Genomic DNA, 17,989 nt, shown 5'->3' on the forward strand with positions numbered 1-17,989 from the left:
GGAGGCTGTAGCTCAGTGCCGATAGAGACAGATGGCTCAGAAAAACAACAACAAAGTGGAAAAAAGCAATGGGCCCAGAGAAGATGAGAGAGAGGTTTTGCAATCATTTACAAGTGGAAAAAGACAGTCATTGCGGTGAAATATTTGCACTGACAAACGGAGCTGACAGTTCACAATATCACGACATCATTGATGAAAGCATGCTGCATATTTAAAAGCAGCAAACAAGCAAAAACAAGGTACAAGTCTATTTTGGAAGTAACCCCATCTAATATGTTTGTTTTGCATAACAAATGTTTTATTCAAACACATGTGAGGACATGTTAACAAAATACAGTTTGCACATTAATGCTAACAAGTAGTTTGTCCAAATATCAAACAAGAACTCCTCTAAATAATACCTTTTAAAATGAGTATGTGGTAAAATGTTGAAAACATTGTCAATCAATTTATCATAGCTAATCAAAAATATTTTCTTTATTAACTATTACCTGGTTCATGTTAATCTGAAAGTTTTTGGGGGGGTTTTGTTACTTTTTTTAATGTAAGTAATATACAGGGATGCTCCCATGTGCATTTATAAGAGGAAATAATTAAAGTTCATTAGAAAAATCCTTGTTTATTTGAACTATTTTCCCTAAAAGTCACATTGAGGAGAAAGTGTTTTATTCAATTACTCAAACAAATTGATCGATAGATTACTCGATTATCAAAATAATCGATAGCTGTACCTTAATGACAATAATTCTATAATACAAAAATTGAGTGTATATAAATTACAGTTATGATGTAACAGTTTAAAATCTCACAGTATGGTATTATCACAGTATTAAGGCCATGGTACAATATTATTGTGGTATATGTCCAAAAAAAAAAAAAAAAAAAAGACTTAAAAATGCTAGTGTGTAAAATGAAGTGACAGGAATGTTTAGGATAACACACTTATGTAATTGAACACATGCATAATTAAAGTTAAAGTCCTAACGATAGTCACACACACACTAGGTGTGGTGAAATTATCCTCTGCATTTGACCCATCCCCATGTTCACCCCCTGGGAGGTGAGGAGAGCAGTGAGCAGCAGCGGTGGCCGCGCTTGGGAATCATTTGGTGATTTAACCCCTAATTCCCACCCTTGATGCTGAGTGCCAAACAGGGAGGTAATGGGTCCCATTTTTATAGTCTTTGGTATGACTCGGGGTTTGAACTCACGACCTTCCAGTCTCAGGGCGGACAGATTGTCCGCCCTGATGCTAAAATGTTGTAATCAAATATTTTACTACAAACAAGTACAAGTGCAAATAATTGTGCAGGAACTAGGGCTGGGCGATAATATGATCGTGATCGTTGATCGCGATTCATTTCAGTTCAATCACGGTAATCAGCTGTTAGCATATTTCCTCGACCAAACATGGCGGATTTGTTTGTTTGTTTGTGGATATTAAAAAAAACATTTTGTTCCTGATATAATCATTAAACTTGTTTTATGTGTTGCTACACATTATTTTACAGTACCTCAAATTCAAACTGCACTTTAATGTATTTTCATTCAAAATGAGATACATAATTTGGGTTTTAAAAACTCAACAATCTGGGTCACTGCTTGTTTGCCAAAGCACTGGTGAAAAGCCCTGATCTATACAAGTAATTAAAGAATGCAAATACCGTATTTTTCGGACTATAAGTCGCAGTTTTTTTCGTAGTTTGGCCGGGCGTGCGACTTATACTCAGGAGCGACGACTTATGTGTGAAATTATTAACACATTAGCGTAAAATATCAAATAATATTATTTAGCTCATTCACGTAAGAGACTAGACGTATAAGATTTCATGGGATTTAGCGATTAGGAGTGACAGATTGTTTGGTAAACGTATAGCATGTTCTATATGTTATAGTTATTTGAATGACTCTTACCATAATATGTTACGTTAACATACCAGGCACGTTCTCAGTTGGTTATTTATGCGTCATATAACGTAGACTTATTCAGCCTGTTGTTCACTATTCTTTATTTATTTTAAATTGCCTTTCAAACGTCTATTCTTGGTGTTGGGTTTTATCAAACAAATATCCCCAAAAAATGAGACTTATACTCCAGTGCGACTTATGTTTTGTTCCTTCTTTATTATGCATTTTCGGCCAGTGCGAATTATACTCCGGAGCGACTTATATTCCGAAAAATGTGGTACTCATTTATAGTAAGGATAATAAGTTATAGTAAGTGTTGCTTTGTAAAAGTTAACTTGAAATAAAAGTCTCATAGTATTCCCTACACAAATTATACTTTGTTTACGACAGAATGTTTGTGATAACAAGCAAAAAAACAATAACTGAGGCAAAAAAGTTGTTCTCTTTATCCCCACAAAATGTACCGAAAAAGAAGCAAATCCAAGGCGCTATAACCAGGTATGGACCGTAGCGTGGGTTACTGTATTGTTGCAACTCTAGTAAACACAATCATGCATATGAACAAATTGACAGTTGTCAGTTGTTACTATATTGTACTTCAATCAAACATGGTGGAAATGTCTGTTAGAAGATAGTGCAGTAGTAAACACTAGGGACGCGGTACTCTGTGCAATCCTGTACGGGACCACTTTAATAAAAAAAATGTTTTAAAAATTGTGATATTAATCAAGATCGGATGATATGAAAAAATTATTTTTAGGATTTTTCTTGCCATATCGCCCAGCCCTAGCAGGAACATCTACTGTATCAAGCGAATAATCAAAACAATAACTTAGAGTTGATGTCTTTAAAGTGACAATGTAAACACAGGGCTGCAAAGTTTCAGAAAATGACATGAGTGAAACTGTAATGACATGATGTGCTTGAAACAAAATTGGCCTTTTTTAAAGTCAACTCATACCTTGAAGGGGAACTGCACTTCTTTTTAAATATACCTATCGTTCAAAATCATTAAGAGAGACATGACGATGGATGTATTTTTTTTTGCATTCTAACTCATAAATAAGCGTAAATAAAAGAACCAATGGGACGTCCTCTTTTCCGCCCATAAAACCCAATAAAAAAACATCTAAAGAGCGCCAATAATACTCCATTTACATTTGGTGACTTTAATATTAACAAAGTATTAGTGATATTTTTATTATAAACGCTAACGCAGATAAACTATTTATAGCAGCGCTGTGATCACAAGCTTGTGTGCCAATGTTGACATGATCGACTGATGAGCTGCTTCCTCGATTCTCTGCTGTCAAACTTTATTTGAGATCATAAATAATGCCTCTCACCTGGATAGTAGAAGGACGAAGACGTATTCCGACAAGTTGGTACACTTTGACAACCAAATTAGACTGGAAATGGCGAGAACGACATGAAGAGACGCTTTGTTTTATCCCACATTTATTCGCAAGGATTAGGAGTCATTTTGCAATTAAAATGGGAATATATGAACATCCCAGGAGTCAGCATGCTAATAACAGCAGACCTTGTACAGTAAGTGATGTTTTATTGTGTTGGCTCTCATGATGTATGAATAATAATCAGTGATGTTGGGGGAAAAAAAGCGAAAGTCGTGATGTGTTTTTTAAATTAATTTGCATAATTTATTACAATGGATTGGCTGTAGGAGAGAGGAATAACGTAGTGGGAGACAAAAAGTGAGAGTAAAAATGCAAATTATGATTATAACTGTAAATTAATGTTCTTCTGTCGATTCTTAGTTTAGTTGTAATTAGGGACCGAGTCCCTTTGGGACAGAGGACCCTATTGTATTTCTAGCGTTTTATTATAATGACGCAGCCTGTTTGAGCTGCCCTTAACATGCTTCAAAACTCACCAAATTGGACACACACATCAGGACTGGCGAAAATTGCGATCTAATCAAAAAACCAAACCCCAAAAAACGTTTTTTGATAATTGGCCCTCTTTCTGGGGTAAACCAGGGTTGCTGTTGCTGCGCCATCACTCTTTCTTGAAACATAAATTACTGTTTGAGTCACACTTGACTATCTACACCAGAGCAAGCTCGGACACAGGCAACGAGAGCGCCTGTTAGCCTGGATGAGGAGTCAGTTAAGCTAGAACTAACCAGCGCAAGACTGGAAAATTCCGACACACAGCATTTCTTGTAGCATAATAAATAACTCACATAATGGGGGTTTTTTGTGACTGTGCCAGAGGTAGACATGGATTCTACTGAGATGGCAAATTTTGAAGCATTAAATCTATCGCAGCACCAAGCAAATCTCAAGATGCCCACCATATCAATTCAGAGATATGATCGAAATTATTTAAAGAGCACTACGCGAAATTGACGTAATGTTATTAATATCAATAAATAGGCTCCAGCACCCCGCGCGACCCCGAAAGGGATAAGCGGTAGAAAATGGATGGATGGACTACGGATATTTTAACAAAAATGCCTCAAAGTAGCTCACTACCTATAATATGGGCTTTTTAAACATCAGAACAGTGTCTCCCAAAGCGCCATTAGTTAATGAAGTCATTAGAGACAACAATCATTGGTCTCAGTAAGACTAGGCTAAAACCAGATTAATTTTTTCACTTAACGAGGGATCCCCTCCTTACTGGAATGGTCACACTAATATTCAATGAAAACCTCAACCTTAGCCCTAACCCAAGTAATAAGTATAAATAATTTGAGGTGCTTACTATGAGGTCCGTCACACCACTACCTATCCATCTGGCAATTATCTATCTTCCCCATGGGCCCTATTCAGACTTGATCAGCAAATTCGCTGGGTGTGTTGCTGATCTAGTGACGCAAGCAGATAATATAATTTAAATGAAGGCTTTTAATATCAATATTAATACCCCATCAGACCCTCTGTGTGTGGCAATTTAGACTATAATTGACACCTGTGGTTTTACACAAATAATAAATGAACCCACGCATCGCAACGATAATACGACAGACCTCGTCCTTGTCCGGGGTGTCACCCCCTCCAAAGTTATGGTACTCTCGTACACTAAAGTAATGTCCGATCACTACTTTATAAAATTCGAATCTCTGACTCCAGGGTCTCTGCAGGTTTCAACATGTTCAATTTAAGACTTTTTAAGACCATCTTGAAAATAATTTAAGACCATTTCACATCCATACGGAAAGAATTCCAACGACAAAGTAAAATCAGAGGTCCAGAATTAATTTTAAGTATATTAATTCATTCACTGCTCTTTCACATTGGAAAATAAAATGGTTAAACTAACTAAATAAACCAGGAGCTTCTCTAGTGCAAACTAATTGAAAAGAATATTAGCAAACATTGTAACAGCCAACTTTCAGATTTGCCACAGAAGTAGTTACGTTTTTCTTTGTAAAGTTGTGCAAGTGTTTGCGGTGTTTCAGCATTGACACTGACTTATCCCGGACTTTTGACTTTTACATTATTATTCCATTCAGCTTCCCTCCTCAATGGCTGCACATCTGGGTACTAAACACTTTATACGAGACACAAATCGTTGAACTTTTACTTACCCATCTTATGCAAGTAATTTGGCTTTGCTGTGGGCTTTCGTTAAGTTTTCTCCGCTGCTATGCTAACTAAGCTGTCAACACAAAGCTGCGCGCACACAGCAATAGCTGGTGGTGTTCGCTAAATTCTGACCGGGCAGCACAGTTAGTTCCGCTGTGTAGTTACGTTATAGCGTCCTCAAAAATCAAAACATTTCAAAGAGATACTGAAGTTTATGCATGTTTTAAATAAAAGTAACGTCAATAGATTTTTAAGACCTTTCAAATTGCATTTAGGACCTTTTATGAGATTTTAGGATAATTTTAGACCTTTTAAGGCCTTAAATTCAAATTATTAAATTGTTTAGACTTTTTAAGACCCTGCGGATACCCTGGACTCATTGTCAACAAGCTGCTAATAACCACTGCTTTAGCAGCCACAACATTAATGCTGTCACAACTACGACTCTTGCTGGCCTACTGTGTTCGGTAATGGCACCCTTCCCAAATTATGTGGGCTCTATCAATAACCTCGCTAACAACTTTAACAATGCCCTGCGCAATGCCATTGATAGTATAGCACTGCTTAAGCTAAAAAACACCCCGAAAAGACGTACCCCCGGGTTCACAATAGAAACCAGAGCTCTTAAACTATCATGTAGAAAGCTGGAATGCAAATGGCGTGCAACTAAACTTGAGGTTTTCCATCAAGCATGGAGTGATAGTTTAATAAATTTTAAACACAAGCTTACTTTAGCTAAAACTAATTACTACTCAAATATCATACGCCTCAATAAAAACAATCCTAAATATGTGTTTAATACAATGGCATCGCTAACCCAAGAAAATACTTTTCCCAGTAGCTCCACCCACTCGGCTAATGACTTTATGAAATTCTTTAATAAGAAAATTTATATCAAAAGAAGTTTCAAAATATCACATGGTGCATGTTATGAGCCTCAGTGATATTTGTTCCACCTTATAAATCTAAACAAACCTTTGCACAGTATATTGCACTGTATATTTTCTCGGAACATGACAAAGACTCTTAAAAGTTTTTAAAATGTTATGAAATGTAACATTTTTGTGTCATTTCTATGTTTTATTTGGTTAAATTCTACAGACTTTAATTTTAAAATTTTCTTTTAAAACGTTTTTTCTATGCTTTATGCCTCAAGATCTCATTGTTGGCTTTGTAAGGTCATGTTAGTGCTAAACTAAACAACATTGAGGCTAATCCATCTGATCATTTTTTCCAAATAAAAATCGATAAGAGAACTGAATTGTTAAGCAGAATCGAAAGGTGAAAAAATCTAATCAATTCTCATCCCTAACAAAAACTAACCTTTCGAAATTAAAATACTGCATGTCATTATGTTTATCAAATCAACAGTGTTTGTATATTTTACCCAGGTGGACCAGTGAGTGTGAAGCGTCCCATCTCTAGAAGCTCAGAAAGTCCTGTGTGAGCTTTCAAGGACCACATGTGCAAGCTGTTGTCATCCAGTAAAGTCACCAGTTCAACCTAAGGACAATAAATTATACATCAAACAACAAAATCCAAACTAACACCAAAAATAATTACCAGTGAAAATATCGTAAATTCCAGACTATAAGCCGCTACTTTCTTCCTACGCTTTGAACCCTGTGGCTTATAAAACGGTAATAATTTTCATTCAACACAAGCAGAGACACTGAAAAGATGTGTTATTGTTTGTGCTATGGCGCCATCTTTTGGACGAGTTCTCTCACTGCAAGTGCAGCGTGGTGAACGTCAAATTTATTTCTGTTGAGTCCTTACAATTGTCTTCTTGTCGTCTATAGCGTTTCTACTTGTATGGATTCTTCATTCAAGCAACAGTTGCAAGTTTTACAATGTAACTAAAACTATCCATACTTACTAAACCGTCTCATGTGTGATGTCGGTTGGAGTGTTTTCATGCATGTTTGTGAACGGTATCACCATGTAATAAAACTAGTGTCGTTAACATGAGCTAATATGTTGACATGTCTATTAGTATTATTACCTTACAATAGCATTTTTTTGTATTGTTTCAGTTACACAAATTCCTCCGTAAATTCACCATTCACTGTGGCGATTTATTTTTCTTTATACTGAGTTCGCAACATTAAGGTATGTCAAAAACATTTACAAAATTCTTCTATGTAAATAACTAATTTCACAATGTATATAACTTTGGCTTACAGTCCAGTGCGGCTAATATATGGGAGAAAAAAAATATTCAGAAATTTAGTTGGTACGGCTTATATACTGGTGCGCTCTATAGTCTGGAAAATATGGTAATTGTATTAAAAACAAATCTTGCAATTGTCTGTTTTCAAAAGAAAAAATATGAAGTGCTTTATGCTTGCAGTACCTGGTGGGGAAGGAAGTGTACTTGCGTGACTGCAGCATTTTCATCATGGAGGCCCATGAACTCCACGCCTGGGGCTCCATACCTGACCTTTGGTCACGGAAACACTGATAGAATCACATCAAACAAATCTAGGAGCGCAACGTGAAGTATAGAGCTGCAACTAACGACTATTTTGATAGTCAACCACTATCTTTACGATTAAAAGACAATAAAGCGTACACATATTTAATGCTCTCATTTTTCCATCAACTTTTAAATGCAACTTAAGTTATTTTAGGTATGTGCGTACGAACAACAAAGATGACTAATTCATTCATAAATATGTATTCATACTGTAACTGTGCTGCTAATTCACCTGTTACAAACATTTTAATGACTATTAAAAGGTTGTCCATTTAAAAGAAAGAAAATGCAAAGTGCTACCTTGTTTGAGTATTAAAAACATTTTTTTAAATAGCAGCAACAAAAACAAACAAAACACAAAATTTTACTTCCTGAAAAAGAAAATAATTTTGTTATGACGTTTAAAAAGATGCACACTGGTATATTGATTGATGATTGATTAACTTCTGGCAGTTTTAGCACTCTAACAGACTCAATGTATAGAACGGTATATTTGATTATTCTTAAAATGTTAGCTATCTATTAGACTATGTTAATCTTATGATACCTCCGCATTGCTGCCTTACGCCTGTCTCCGTGTGTGACTGTGTGTGGTTCGCATTTGTTATTGTGCCTCTTTTTGTTGCATTGCAAATTGACGCTGCTTTAAAAAATACTTGAATTGATTCAAAAATAGTTTAGGCAGTTGACTTTAAATAAAATGATAGTTGAAGTTACTTTTCACACAACTTCATGTCACACTCGTAAGCTGGCTAGCAAGGAGGAACCCAACACTCTAACCGAGGTTGAGTCCGCATCCTCCCTCCAGATGTCCAATCATTGTATTAATTGTCACATCGACTTAAACATTTGTGGGAAGTGTTGGTATTTCACATTACACCATAATTTGTAAATCAAATGTAAAAAGGGGGAGACTTGTCCAGGGTGTACCCCACCTGCCGCCCCTGTGCACCTGGGATAGGTTCTAGCAAAGCCGCGAAACCAAGAGGGGCAAGCAGTAGAAAATGGATGTAGGGATGGATGGATGTAATAGCCTATATTGTTTGTACTCTTCAACATACAGTGCATCCGGAAAGCATTCACAGCGCTTCACTTTTTCCACATTATGTTACAGCCTTAATTTTTGTCCTCAAAATTCTACGCACAATATCGCACAATGACTATTTTTTGCAAATGTATTAAAAATTAAAAACTAAGAAATCAATTATATATACTGTTCAGTATTCACAGCCTTTGCCATGAAGCTCAAAGTGAGTTCAGAGGCATCCTGTTTGGAGTCCACCTGTGGTAAATTAAATTGGTTGGACAAGAATGGAGTGGAAAAACCTGCTCAGTGGCCTTGTGGTTAGAGTGTCCGCCCTAAGACTGGAAGGTCATGAGTTCAAACCGAGTCATACCAAAGACTATAAAAATGGGACCCATTGCCTCCCTGCTTGGCACTCAGCATCAAGGGTTGGAATTGGGGGTTAAATCACCAAATGATTCCCGAGCGCGGCCACTGCTGCTACTCACTGCTCCCCTCACCTCCCAGGGGGTGAACATGTGGATGGGTCAAATGCAGAGGATAATTTCACCACACCTAGTGTGTGTGACTATCGTTGGGACTTTAACTTTAGACCTCCGAGACAGGATTGTCTCGAGGCACAAATCTGGGGAAGGGTACAGAAAGATATCTGCTGCTGAAGGTTCTAATTAGCACAGTGGCCTTCATCATCCGTAAATGGAAGAAGTTTGTAAACACCAGGACTCTTTACTAGAGCTGGCCGTCCGTCTAAACTGAGCAATGGGGGAGAAGGGCCCTAGTCAGGGAGGTGACCAAGAACCCGATGGTCACTCTGTCAGAGCTACAGCATTCCTCTTGGGAGAGGAGAACCTTAAAGAAGGACAACCATCTCTGCAGAAATCTACAAATCACGCCAGTATGGTAGAATGGCCAGACAGAAGCCATTCATCCTTAAAAATGCACCTGAAAGACTCTCAGATCATGAGAAACAAAATTATCTGGTTTAATGAGACAGAGATTGAACTCAATGGTGTGAATGGCAGGCATCATGTTTGGAGGAAACCAGGCACTGCTCATCACCATGCCAATACCATCCCTACAGTGAAGCATGGTGGTGGCAGCATCATGCAGTGGGGATGTTTTTCAGCTGCAGGAACTGGGAGACTAGTCAGGATAGAGGGAAAGATGAATGCAGTAATGTACACAGACATCTTGAATGGAAACCTGCTCCAGAGCGCTCTTGCACTCAGACTGGGGCAACGGTTAATCTTTTAGCAGGACAATGACCCTAAGCACATAGCCAATATGTAAAAGAAATGGCTTCAGGACAATTCTGTAAATGTCCTTGAGAGGCCCTGCCATAGCCTAGACTTATTCAGATCTCTAGACTTGTTCAGATCTCTGGAGAGATCTGAATATGGCTGTGCACCAACGCTTACCATCCCACCTGATGGAGCTTGAGAGGTGATGCAAAGAGGAATGGTTGAAAGTGCCCAAAAATAGGTGTGCCAAGATTGTGGCATCATATTCAAAAAGACTTGAGGCTGTAATTGCTGTCAAAGGTGCATCAACAAAGTACTGAGCAAAGACTTTGAATACCTATGTACATGTGATTTCTTAGTTGTTGTTTTTTTTTTTTAATAAAAAGACTGCTTTTATAAAAGAAAATGATTATAGGGATGCCCAGTGCCCCCATCTATCTAAGAAGTTTAGGATACAGTCAACAGGTACAAGTAACTGTGGAGGAGTGATTAAAATTTATCAGCAGAAAAATCCCCCCAAAGCTCTATACCTGGGGTAAAAAATGATATGCGGTCATGTAGATAAGATGACTATGATAAGGATGTGTAGGTTTTGTTTTGTTTTTTAAATACCAATTTATAGGTCAATTATATGTCAATTGTATGCATAAATTACTTCTGTTGTGATCTAGTGCTATATATATACTGTTAGAGTAGAAAACAAATTAACTTTCCGCGGGTGGGTAGCCCTCCAACATAATGATAAGTGAACGACAGCAGTATTAGTGAGGTGGAATGAACAATATTTATATAGCGCTTTTTCTCTACTGACTCAAATCATTTCACATATTGAACCCCATTATCTACATCGTTAAGCTACATTTAAACCAGTGTGGGGGGCACTAGGAGCAGGTGGGTAGAATGTCTTGCCCACACAGCGGCAGTGACTAGGATTGCGGAAGCGGAAATCGAATCCGGAACCCTCAAGTTGCTGGCACGGCTGCTTTACAAACCGAGCTACGCCGCCCCCTATTAGAACTACAGTATTTTAGACAAACACAGTACACACATCAATGAAGGATACAATTTGATTGTTCCAGAACGGGTACCGATGGCCAGCAGCTGCAAAGATGGACTGTATCCTAGAGCACTGGGCTGATGGGGGAAGCCATGCTCTACAGTCTGGACAGGAAAAAGAGTGGGAAGAGAGAGGGTGAACAGTGGCAATAAAAATGTCCATCAGGGTGATAAACTTAATGGTTATGAAAACATTTATCAAAAATGACTAATTGAGTTGAAAAAAATTGTTACGTAGATTCAGACCACAAAAAAAACAAGAAAAGTGCTCAGAAAAAAAAGGCTTCAACCAAACCCCATCTCCCAAAAGTAAAGAAATCTTTAAAAAAAATTAACCAGACGATGATCCAGATCAACCCGTAAAATGGAATCACTTCCATTCCTGAGATTTATCGAAAGTTTCATCAAAAATGTGCCCGTAACTTTTTGAGCTATGATGCAAAGAGACAAACCTTAACAAATACATGGCCTCCTGGCAGAGGTATCAGTCAAAGGATAAAATGTAATTACATTGTCCACGCATGTTTGTTGTATTCATCTGTCGCTTTAAAATAGGCTGCAAGAAAGGGAACTTATGGCATCAGTGTCACCAGCTGGGCGTGTCTTTGATTGACAGTTTTTCTCTGAGGAGAAATGTTGTCACATTTAATCTTGCGAGATATCATGGCACGGGGCAACTTTACAAGATCATGCCCCATTATCTTCCTGTTAGTGGATTGTAATTGCAGCTGATATTTTTTTCTTTGGAAGCATTACAGAATCAGAATAATCAGAACAAAGGAGTCCAGGAAACTCAGTCAAGATTTAAAGGGGAACTGCACATTGTTGTTTTGTTTTTGTTTTTTTTGTTTTTTAAATCATTCACGATCCCTACGTAAGACCAGAATATATAGGTTTTTCTATTTTTATGTATTAAACTTGTAAATAAACGCTTTCAAAAGTCAGCTAACAATGGAGGTAAGGGGATTTATCATTGCATCTATTGCACCTTTTAAAAAAACATCTAAAAACCGCCAACAATGCTTCATTTAGATGTCGTGACCTGAATATTAACCAGGTATTGGCGATATTGTTATTATAAGTCCTAACGTTAAGGGACTACTGTTAGCGGCGTATTGATCAAGAGAAAAGTACCTAGCTTATGCTGGTGCACGGCCTCTGAGTTGGTGAAAGTTAATCAAGCCTCTCACCTGGATAGTAGAAGGTTGCGGCCCTAAACTAAAAAGTTGGTCAACTTTGACATCCAACTTTTACCCGCAGATGGCAAGAAAGACAAAGCTTGTTTTTGTCACCTTTTTTTTTTTTTTTTTTACCTGTGTGAGGATTATGATTAATTCTTCTTCCAAACAGGAAGATATGAACGTCCCATCAGTTGACATCCCACTGACAGCAGACATTATACAGTAAGTAATTGTTTTCTTATGTTCGTAGTTTCTATATCTTATTTGGCACTTAAAAATACCGCTGCTTGATTTAGTGTTTCACTACAGCTGGATCTGTTTAGCACACAGCTTCTAAAACTTGGACCTCATCTTCCTTATATTCAGGCTCTAAAATATAAGGTTATTGATCATACCATCTACCAAAGTAGTTGTTGTTGCTGTTGAAGAGAAAAGTGAACATTGTGATGCCTGTGTGAAATTACAAAACCCAAAACGAGTGAAATTGGCATGTTTTGTAAATCGTAAATAAAAACTAAATACAAAGATTTGCGAATCCTTTTGAACTTCTATTCAATACAATAGACTGCAAAGACAAGATATTTATCGTTCAAACTGAGAAACTTAATTTTTTTTTGCAAATAATCATTAGCTTAGAATTTAATGGCAGCAACACATTGCAAAAAGGTTGGCACAGGGGCTTAAAGTCTTAAATTTGACATGTTGAAACCTGCAGAAACCCTGAATAAGCAGGGGCGTCCATGATAACGTTTCTTGGATGGCAACATGTTGCTCCAAAACCTGTATGTACCTTTCAGCAATAGTGGTGCCTTCACAGGTGTGTAAGTTACCCATGCCTTGGGCACTAATACTCCCCCATGGCTTTTAAACTTTGCGCCTATAACAATCCTGATGGTTCTTTTCCTCTTTGGTCCGGAAGACCCGATGTCGACAGTTGCCAGAAACAATTTGAAATGTGGACTCGTCAGACCACAGAACACTTTTCCAATTTGCAGCAGTCCACCTTAGATGAGCTCGGGCCCAGTGAAGCCGTTTCTGGGTGTTGTTGATAAATGGCTTTCACTTTGCATAGTAGAGTTTTAACTTGCACTTACAGATGTTGCGACGAACTATAGTTACTGACAGTGGTTTTCTGAAGTGTTCCTGAGACCCATGTGATGATAGCCTTTACACACTGATGTCGCTTTTTGATGCAGTACCACCTGAGGGATCGAAAGTCACGGGCATTCAATGTTGGTTTTCTGCCTTACGTGCAGTGATTTCTCCAGATTCTCTGAACCTTTTGATGATATTATGGACAGTAGATGGTGAAATCCCTAAATTCCTTGCAACAGCTCATTGAGAAATGTTGTTCTTAAACTGTTCGACAATTCATTTCATTTAAGATTTATTTAGGATTTTAAATTTTTACAACACATATACAGCAGTATACATTGAAATGTTGGCAATGCAAATGTCCTCAAAACATCAAACAACAGGGGGAAGGAGACACCAAGAAGACACATTTCGAAAGGAGCTAAACTTAACAGTCAGTGGAGGGAAAAAAAAAAAAAAGTATATGCATACATACATACATACATACATACATACATACATACATACATACATACATACATACATACATACATACATACACACACCCACGTACACAAATACAGAAAAGTGTTATGAAAACATAAAACCAAGGATACGCATATATTAGGGGTGTAACGGTACACAAAAATTTCGGTTCGGTAAGTACCTCGGTTTAGAGATCACGGTCGGTTCATTTTTGGTACAGTAAGAAAACAACAAAATATACATTTTTTGGTTATTTATTTACCAAATTTGTAAACAATGGCATAACATACATATACACACAGGGTCCATTGCCAGGGTTAATGTGGTCAACATATATATAAAATAAAAACTAAATAAGATAAGGCTCAGAATGGTTTCTTAACAAAACTTTTCTACATATAAAGTGCTTTTTTTGATTGATTGATTGAGACTCTTATGACTAAATTGCACAGTACGGTACATATTCCGTACAACTGACCACTAAATGGTAACACCCGAATAAGTTTTTGAACTTGTTTAAGTCGGGGTCCACGTTAATCAACATTAAAATGCCTCAAGTTGTTGCTCAGATTAAATAAAATGACAAAACTTTTCTTCTACATATAAAAAGTGCAACATTAAACAGTTTCAAGTCAACTCAGCCTCAGATTAACTTTGATTAACTCCCAGCCTGGCTAACTTGGCAGTGAGAGGTGGGAGCTGTTTGCTTGTCTTTATCTTTGTTGAAGCGATGTTCACTTGGGGGTGGTGCCGCTTCAAATGGGTTAGCATGTTTGACGTGTTGGCAGAAGCATGCCTTACCGCTGCTGAACAATGTCGGCAAACCTCAGTCCTCCGCACAGCGCAGCCGAAGTGTTCCCAAACGGGAGATCTTAATGAGGCAGGAGGGTCTTCCAGCTCTGGCTTTTATATGTTGTCGTAGCCCAGTCGTTGCTAGCATGCCGTGTGTTGTGCCTCGGTATGCATTGTTTACACAACGTGCGCTACGCTACTTAATATGTCCGTGTGGAAACTCGTTCGGTACACCTCCGGACCGAACCGAAACCCCCGTACCGAAACGGTTCAATACAAATACACGTACCGTTACACCCCTAGCATATATGTGTACAAACATACACACACATACATGAACCCCCCCCCCCCACACACACACACACAAAAAAAATACAATAAAATAAAATGAAAAAAACTCTAAGGTCATAATACAATTAAATTAGTGTGCGCCGCTACTATACCTTAGAATTTATAATGTTTAGCAAGTAAACTGAGAATTTTAAGTTGATAAACTGTTCGACAATTTGCTCACGCATTTGTTCCCAAAGTGGTGACCCTCGCCCCATCCTTCTTTGTGAATGACTGAGCATTTCATGGAAGCTGCTTTTATAGCCAATCATGGCACCCACCTGATCCCAATTAGCCTGTTCACCTGTGGGATGTTCCAAATAAGTGTTTGATGAGCATTTCTCAACTTTTTGCCACTTGTGCCAGCTTTTTTGAAACATATTGCAGGCATCAAATTCCAAACGAGCTAATTTTTGCAAAAAATAACAACGTTTTCCAGTTCGAACGTTAAGTATCTTGTCTTTACAGTCTATTCAATTGAAAATAGGTTGAAAAGAATTTGCAAATCATTTTATTTTTATTTACGATTCACACAGCGTGCCAACTTCACTGGTTTTGGGTTTTGTAATACACCACCGGATGCCTAAAATAAGCAAAATATGTAAATATTAATCGTTATGACTGTGCCTGTTACTTCATTACTTACATGATTACACAATCTGCATAAAACTATGATGGAGGCTTTTAGATGTTTTATAGAACGCTTTATAGGCGGACTAGAGCAAATCCCATTAGCTCCGTTGTTAGCTGACTTTTGCTAACTTTTATTTACGATTTAGAATGCAGTATAAAAAAAAACATCTGTTCTTGTCTTACATAAGGATTGTGAAATATAGCAATTATAAAAATTTTAAAAAGTATAATTTCCCTTGAAGAAGTAGTATTGTAGACACACAATAGGAAAGTATTTTAGAGACCTATCAAAACAACACAGAATTGAGAACATCAGTTCAAAAATAATACCGAAGACGTGTTTTTGGATGATACGGTCTAGAAGACCCATACTTTCACCCTCAAATGAAATCAATTTAATTTGGAAATTTAGTAACAACCAATGTCACCAAGGCTCAATTCTGCCATGAAGTGTAAACTGCTGGAACACCAGTGTCACTGTCCACAGTGTAGACTGTTTTTGTGTGGTTAGATATACTGTAAAAATTATGCCAAAAATCTGTTGATGGCTACAACAAGTGTCTAATTGAGGCAAAACCTTCTAAGGAACATTCAACCAAGGATTAAAAGTGTGTATGGATGTATTTGATCATGTAAGTACAAACCCTGTTTCCATATGAGTTGGGAAATTGTGTTAGATGTAAATATAAACGGAATACAATGATTTGCAAATCATTTTCAACCCATATTCAGTCGAATATGCTACAAAGACAACATATTTGATGTTCAAACTGATAAACATTTTTTTTTTTGGCAAATAATCATTAACTTTAGAATTTGATGCCAGCAACACGTGACAAAGAAGTTGGGAAAGGTGGCAATAAATGCTGATAAAGTTCAGGAATGCTCATCAAACACTTATTTGGAACATTCCACAGGTGTGCGGGCTAATTGGGAACAGGTGGGTGCCATGATTGGGTATAAAAACAGCTTCCCAAAAAATGCTCAGTCTTTCACAAGAAAGGATGGGGCAAGGTACACCCCTTTGTCCACAACTGCGTGAGCAAATAGTCAAACAGTTTAAGAACAACGTTTCTCAAAGTGCAATTGCAAGAAATTTAAGGATTTCACATTTACGGTCCATATCATCAAAAGGTTCAGAGAATCTGGAGGAATCACTCCACGTAAGCGGCATGGCCGGAAACCAACATTAACTGATCCCTCAGACGGCACTGTATCAAAAACCGACATCAATCTCTAAAGGATATCACCACATGAGCTCAGGAACACTTCAGAAAACCACTGTCACTAAATACAGTTTGTCGCTACATCTGTAAGTGCAAGTTAAAGCTCTACTATGCAAAGCGAAAGCCATTTATCAACAACATCCAGAAACGCCGCCGGCTTCTCTGGGCCTGAGATCATCTAAGATGGACTGATGCAAAGTGGAAAAGTCTTCTGTGGTCTGACGAGTCCACATTTCACCAAAGAGGAAGCGAACCATCCAGATTGTTATCGACGTAAAGTTCAAAAGCCAGCAACTGTGATGGTATGGGGTAGGGATGTCCCGATCCAGGTTTTTGCACTTCCGATCCGATACCGATATTGTTTTTGCACTTCCGATCCGATACCAGTACTGACCGATACCAATACTGACCGATAATGGCCTATCCGAGCATGTATTAAAGTTTAAAGTTATTTAGCCTACTTAGTTGTCAGAATCATGTTGAAAAGGGTTTTAATACTCTTGATAACAACTAGCCAGCTGAATTAGGTGAGTTTGAATAATACACAATGGTTGGTAACAAGAAACTGACCTGTTTATTCAAGGATAAACACAAAATAGACAAAATTATACATGACAAACAGAAATGGCATCATTGAAACAAGGGCTGGGCGATATGGCCTTTTTTTAATATTGCGATATTTTAAGGCCATATTGCGATACACAATATATATCTCGATATTTTGCCTTAGCCTTGAATGAACACTTGATGCATATAATCACAGCAGTATGATGATTCTATGTGTTTTGATTGATTGATTGAGACTTTCATTAGTAGGTTGCACAGTGAAGTACATATTCCGTACAATTGACCACTAAATGGTAACACCCCAATAAGTTTTTCAACTTGTTTAAGTCGGGGTCCACTTAAATTGATTCATGATACAGATATATACTATCAGATATATACTATCATCATAATACAGTCATCACACAAGATAATCACATTGAATTATTTACATTATTT

At 37.6% G+C, this 17,989-nt stretch overlaps 1 protein-coding gene across 3 annotated transcripts in view; it reads right to left on the minus strand.

The window, feature by feature from the left end:
• Window positions 1-17,989, minus strand: part of llgl2 (LLGL scribble cell polarity complex component 2) — a 116,667-nt gene that overhangs the window by 63,229 nt on the left and 35,449 nt on the right. For 2 of the 3 annotated variants that reach the window (XR_009815900.2, XM_061967035.2), the window contains exons 3-5: window positions 11,270-11,367; window positions 7,819-7,900; window positions 6,850-6,965 (exon numbers count right to left, since the gene is read on the minus strand). Coding sequence is in view for 2 of the 3 variants with exons in the window: in XM_061967035.2 (XP_061823019.2) it covers window positions 6,850-6,965; window positions 7,819-7,900; window positions 11,270-11,367 (296 nt within the window). In the remaining variant the exon portion in view is untranslated. Of the gene's footprint in view, window positions 1-6,849; window positions 6,966-7,818; window positions 7,901-11,269; window positions 11,368-15,238; window positions 15,334-17,989 lie in introns of those variants that run through there. The other variant, XM_061967036.2, reaches the window with a different exon arrangement.

The sequence above is a fragment of the Nerophis lumbriciformis genome, linkage group LG11 (assembly GCF_033978685.3).
Source record: "Nerophis lumbriciformis linkage group LG11, RoL_Nlum_v2.1, whole genome shotgun sequence".
In the NCBI taxonomy this organism is placed as follows: Eukaryota; Metazoa; Chordata; class Actinopteri; order Syngnathiformes; family Syngnathidae; genus Nerophis; species Nerophis lumbriciformis.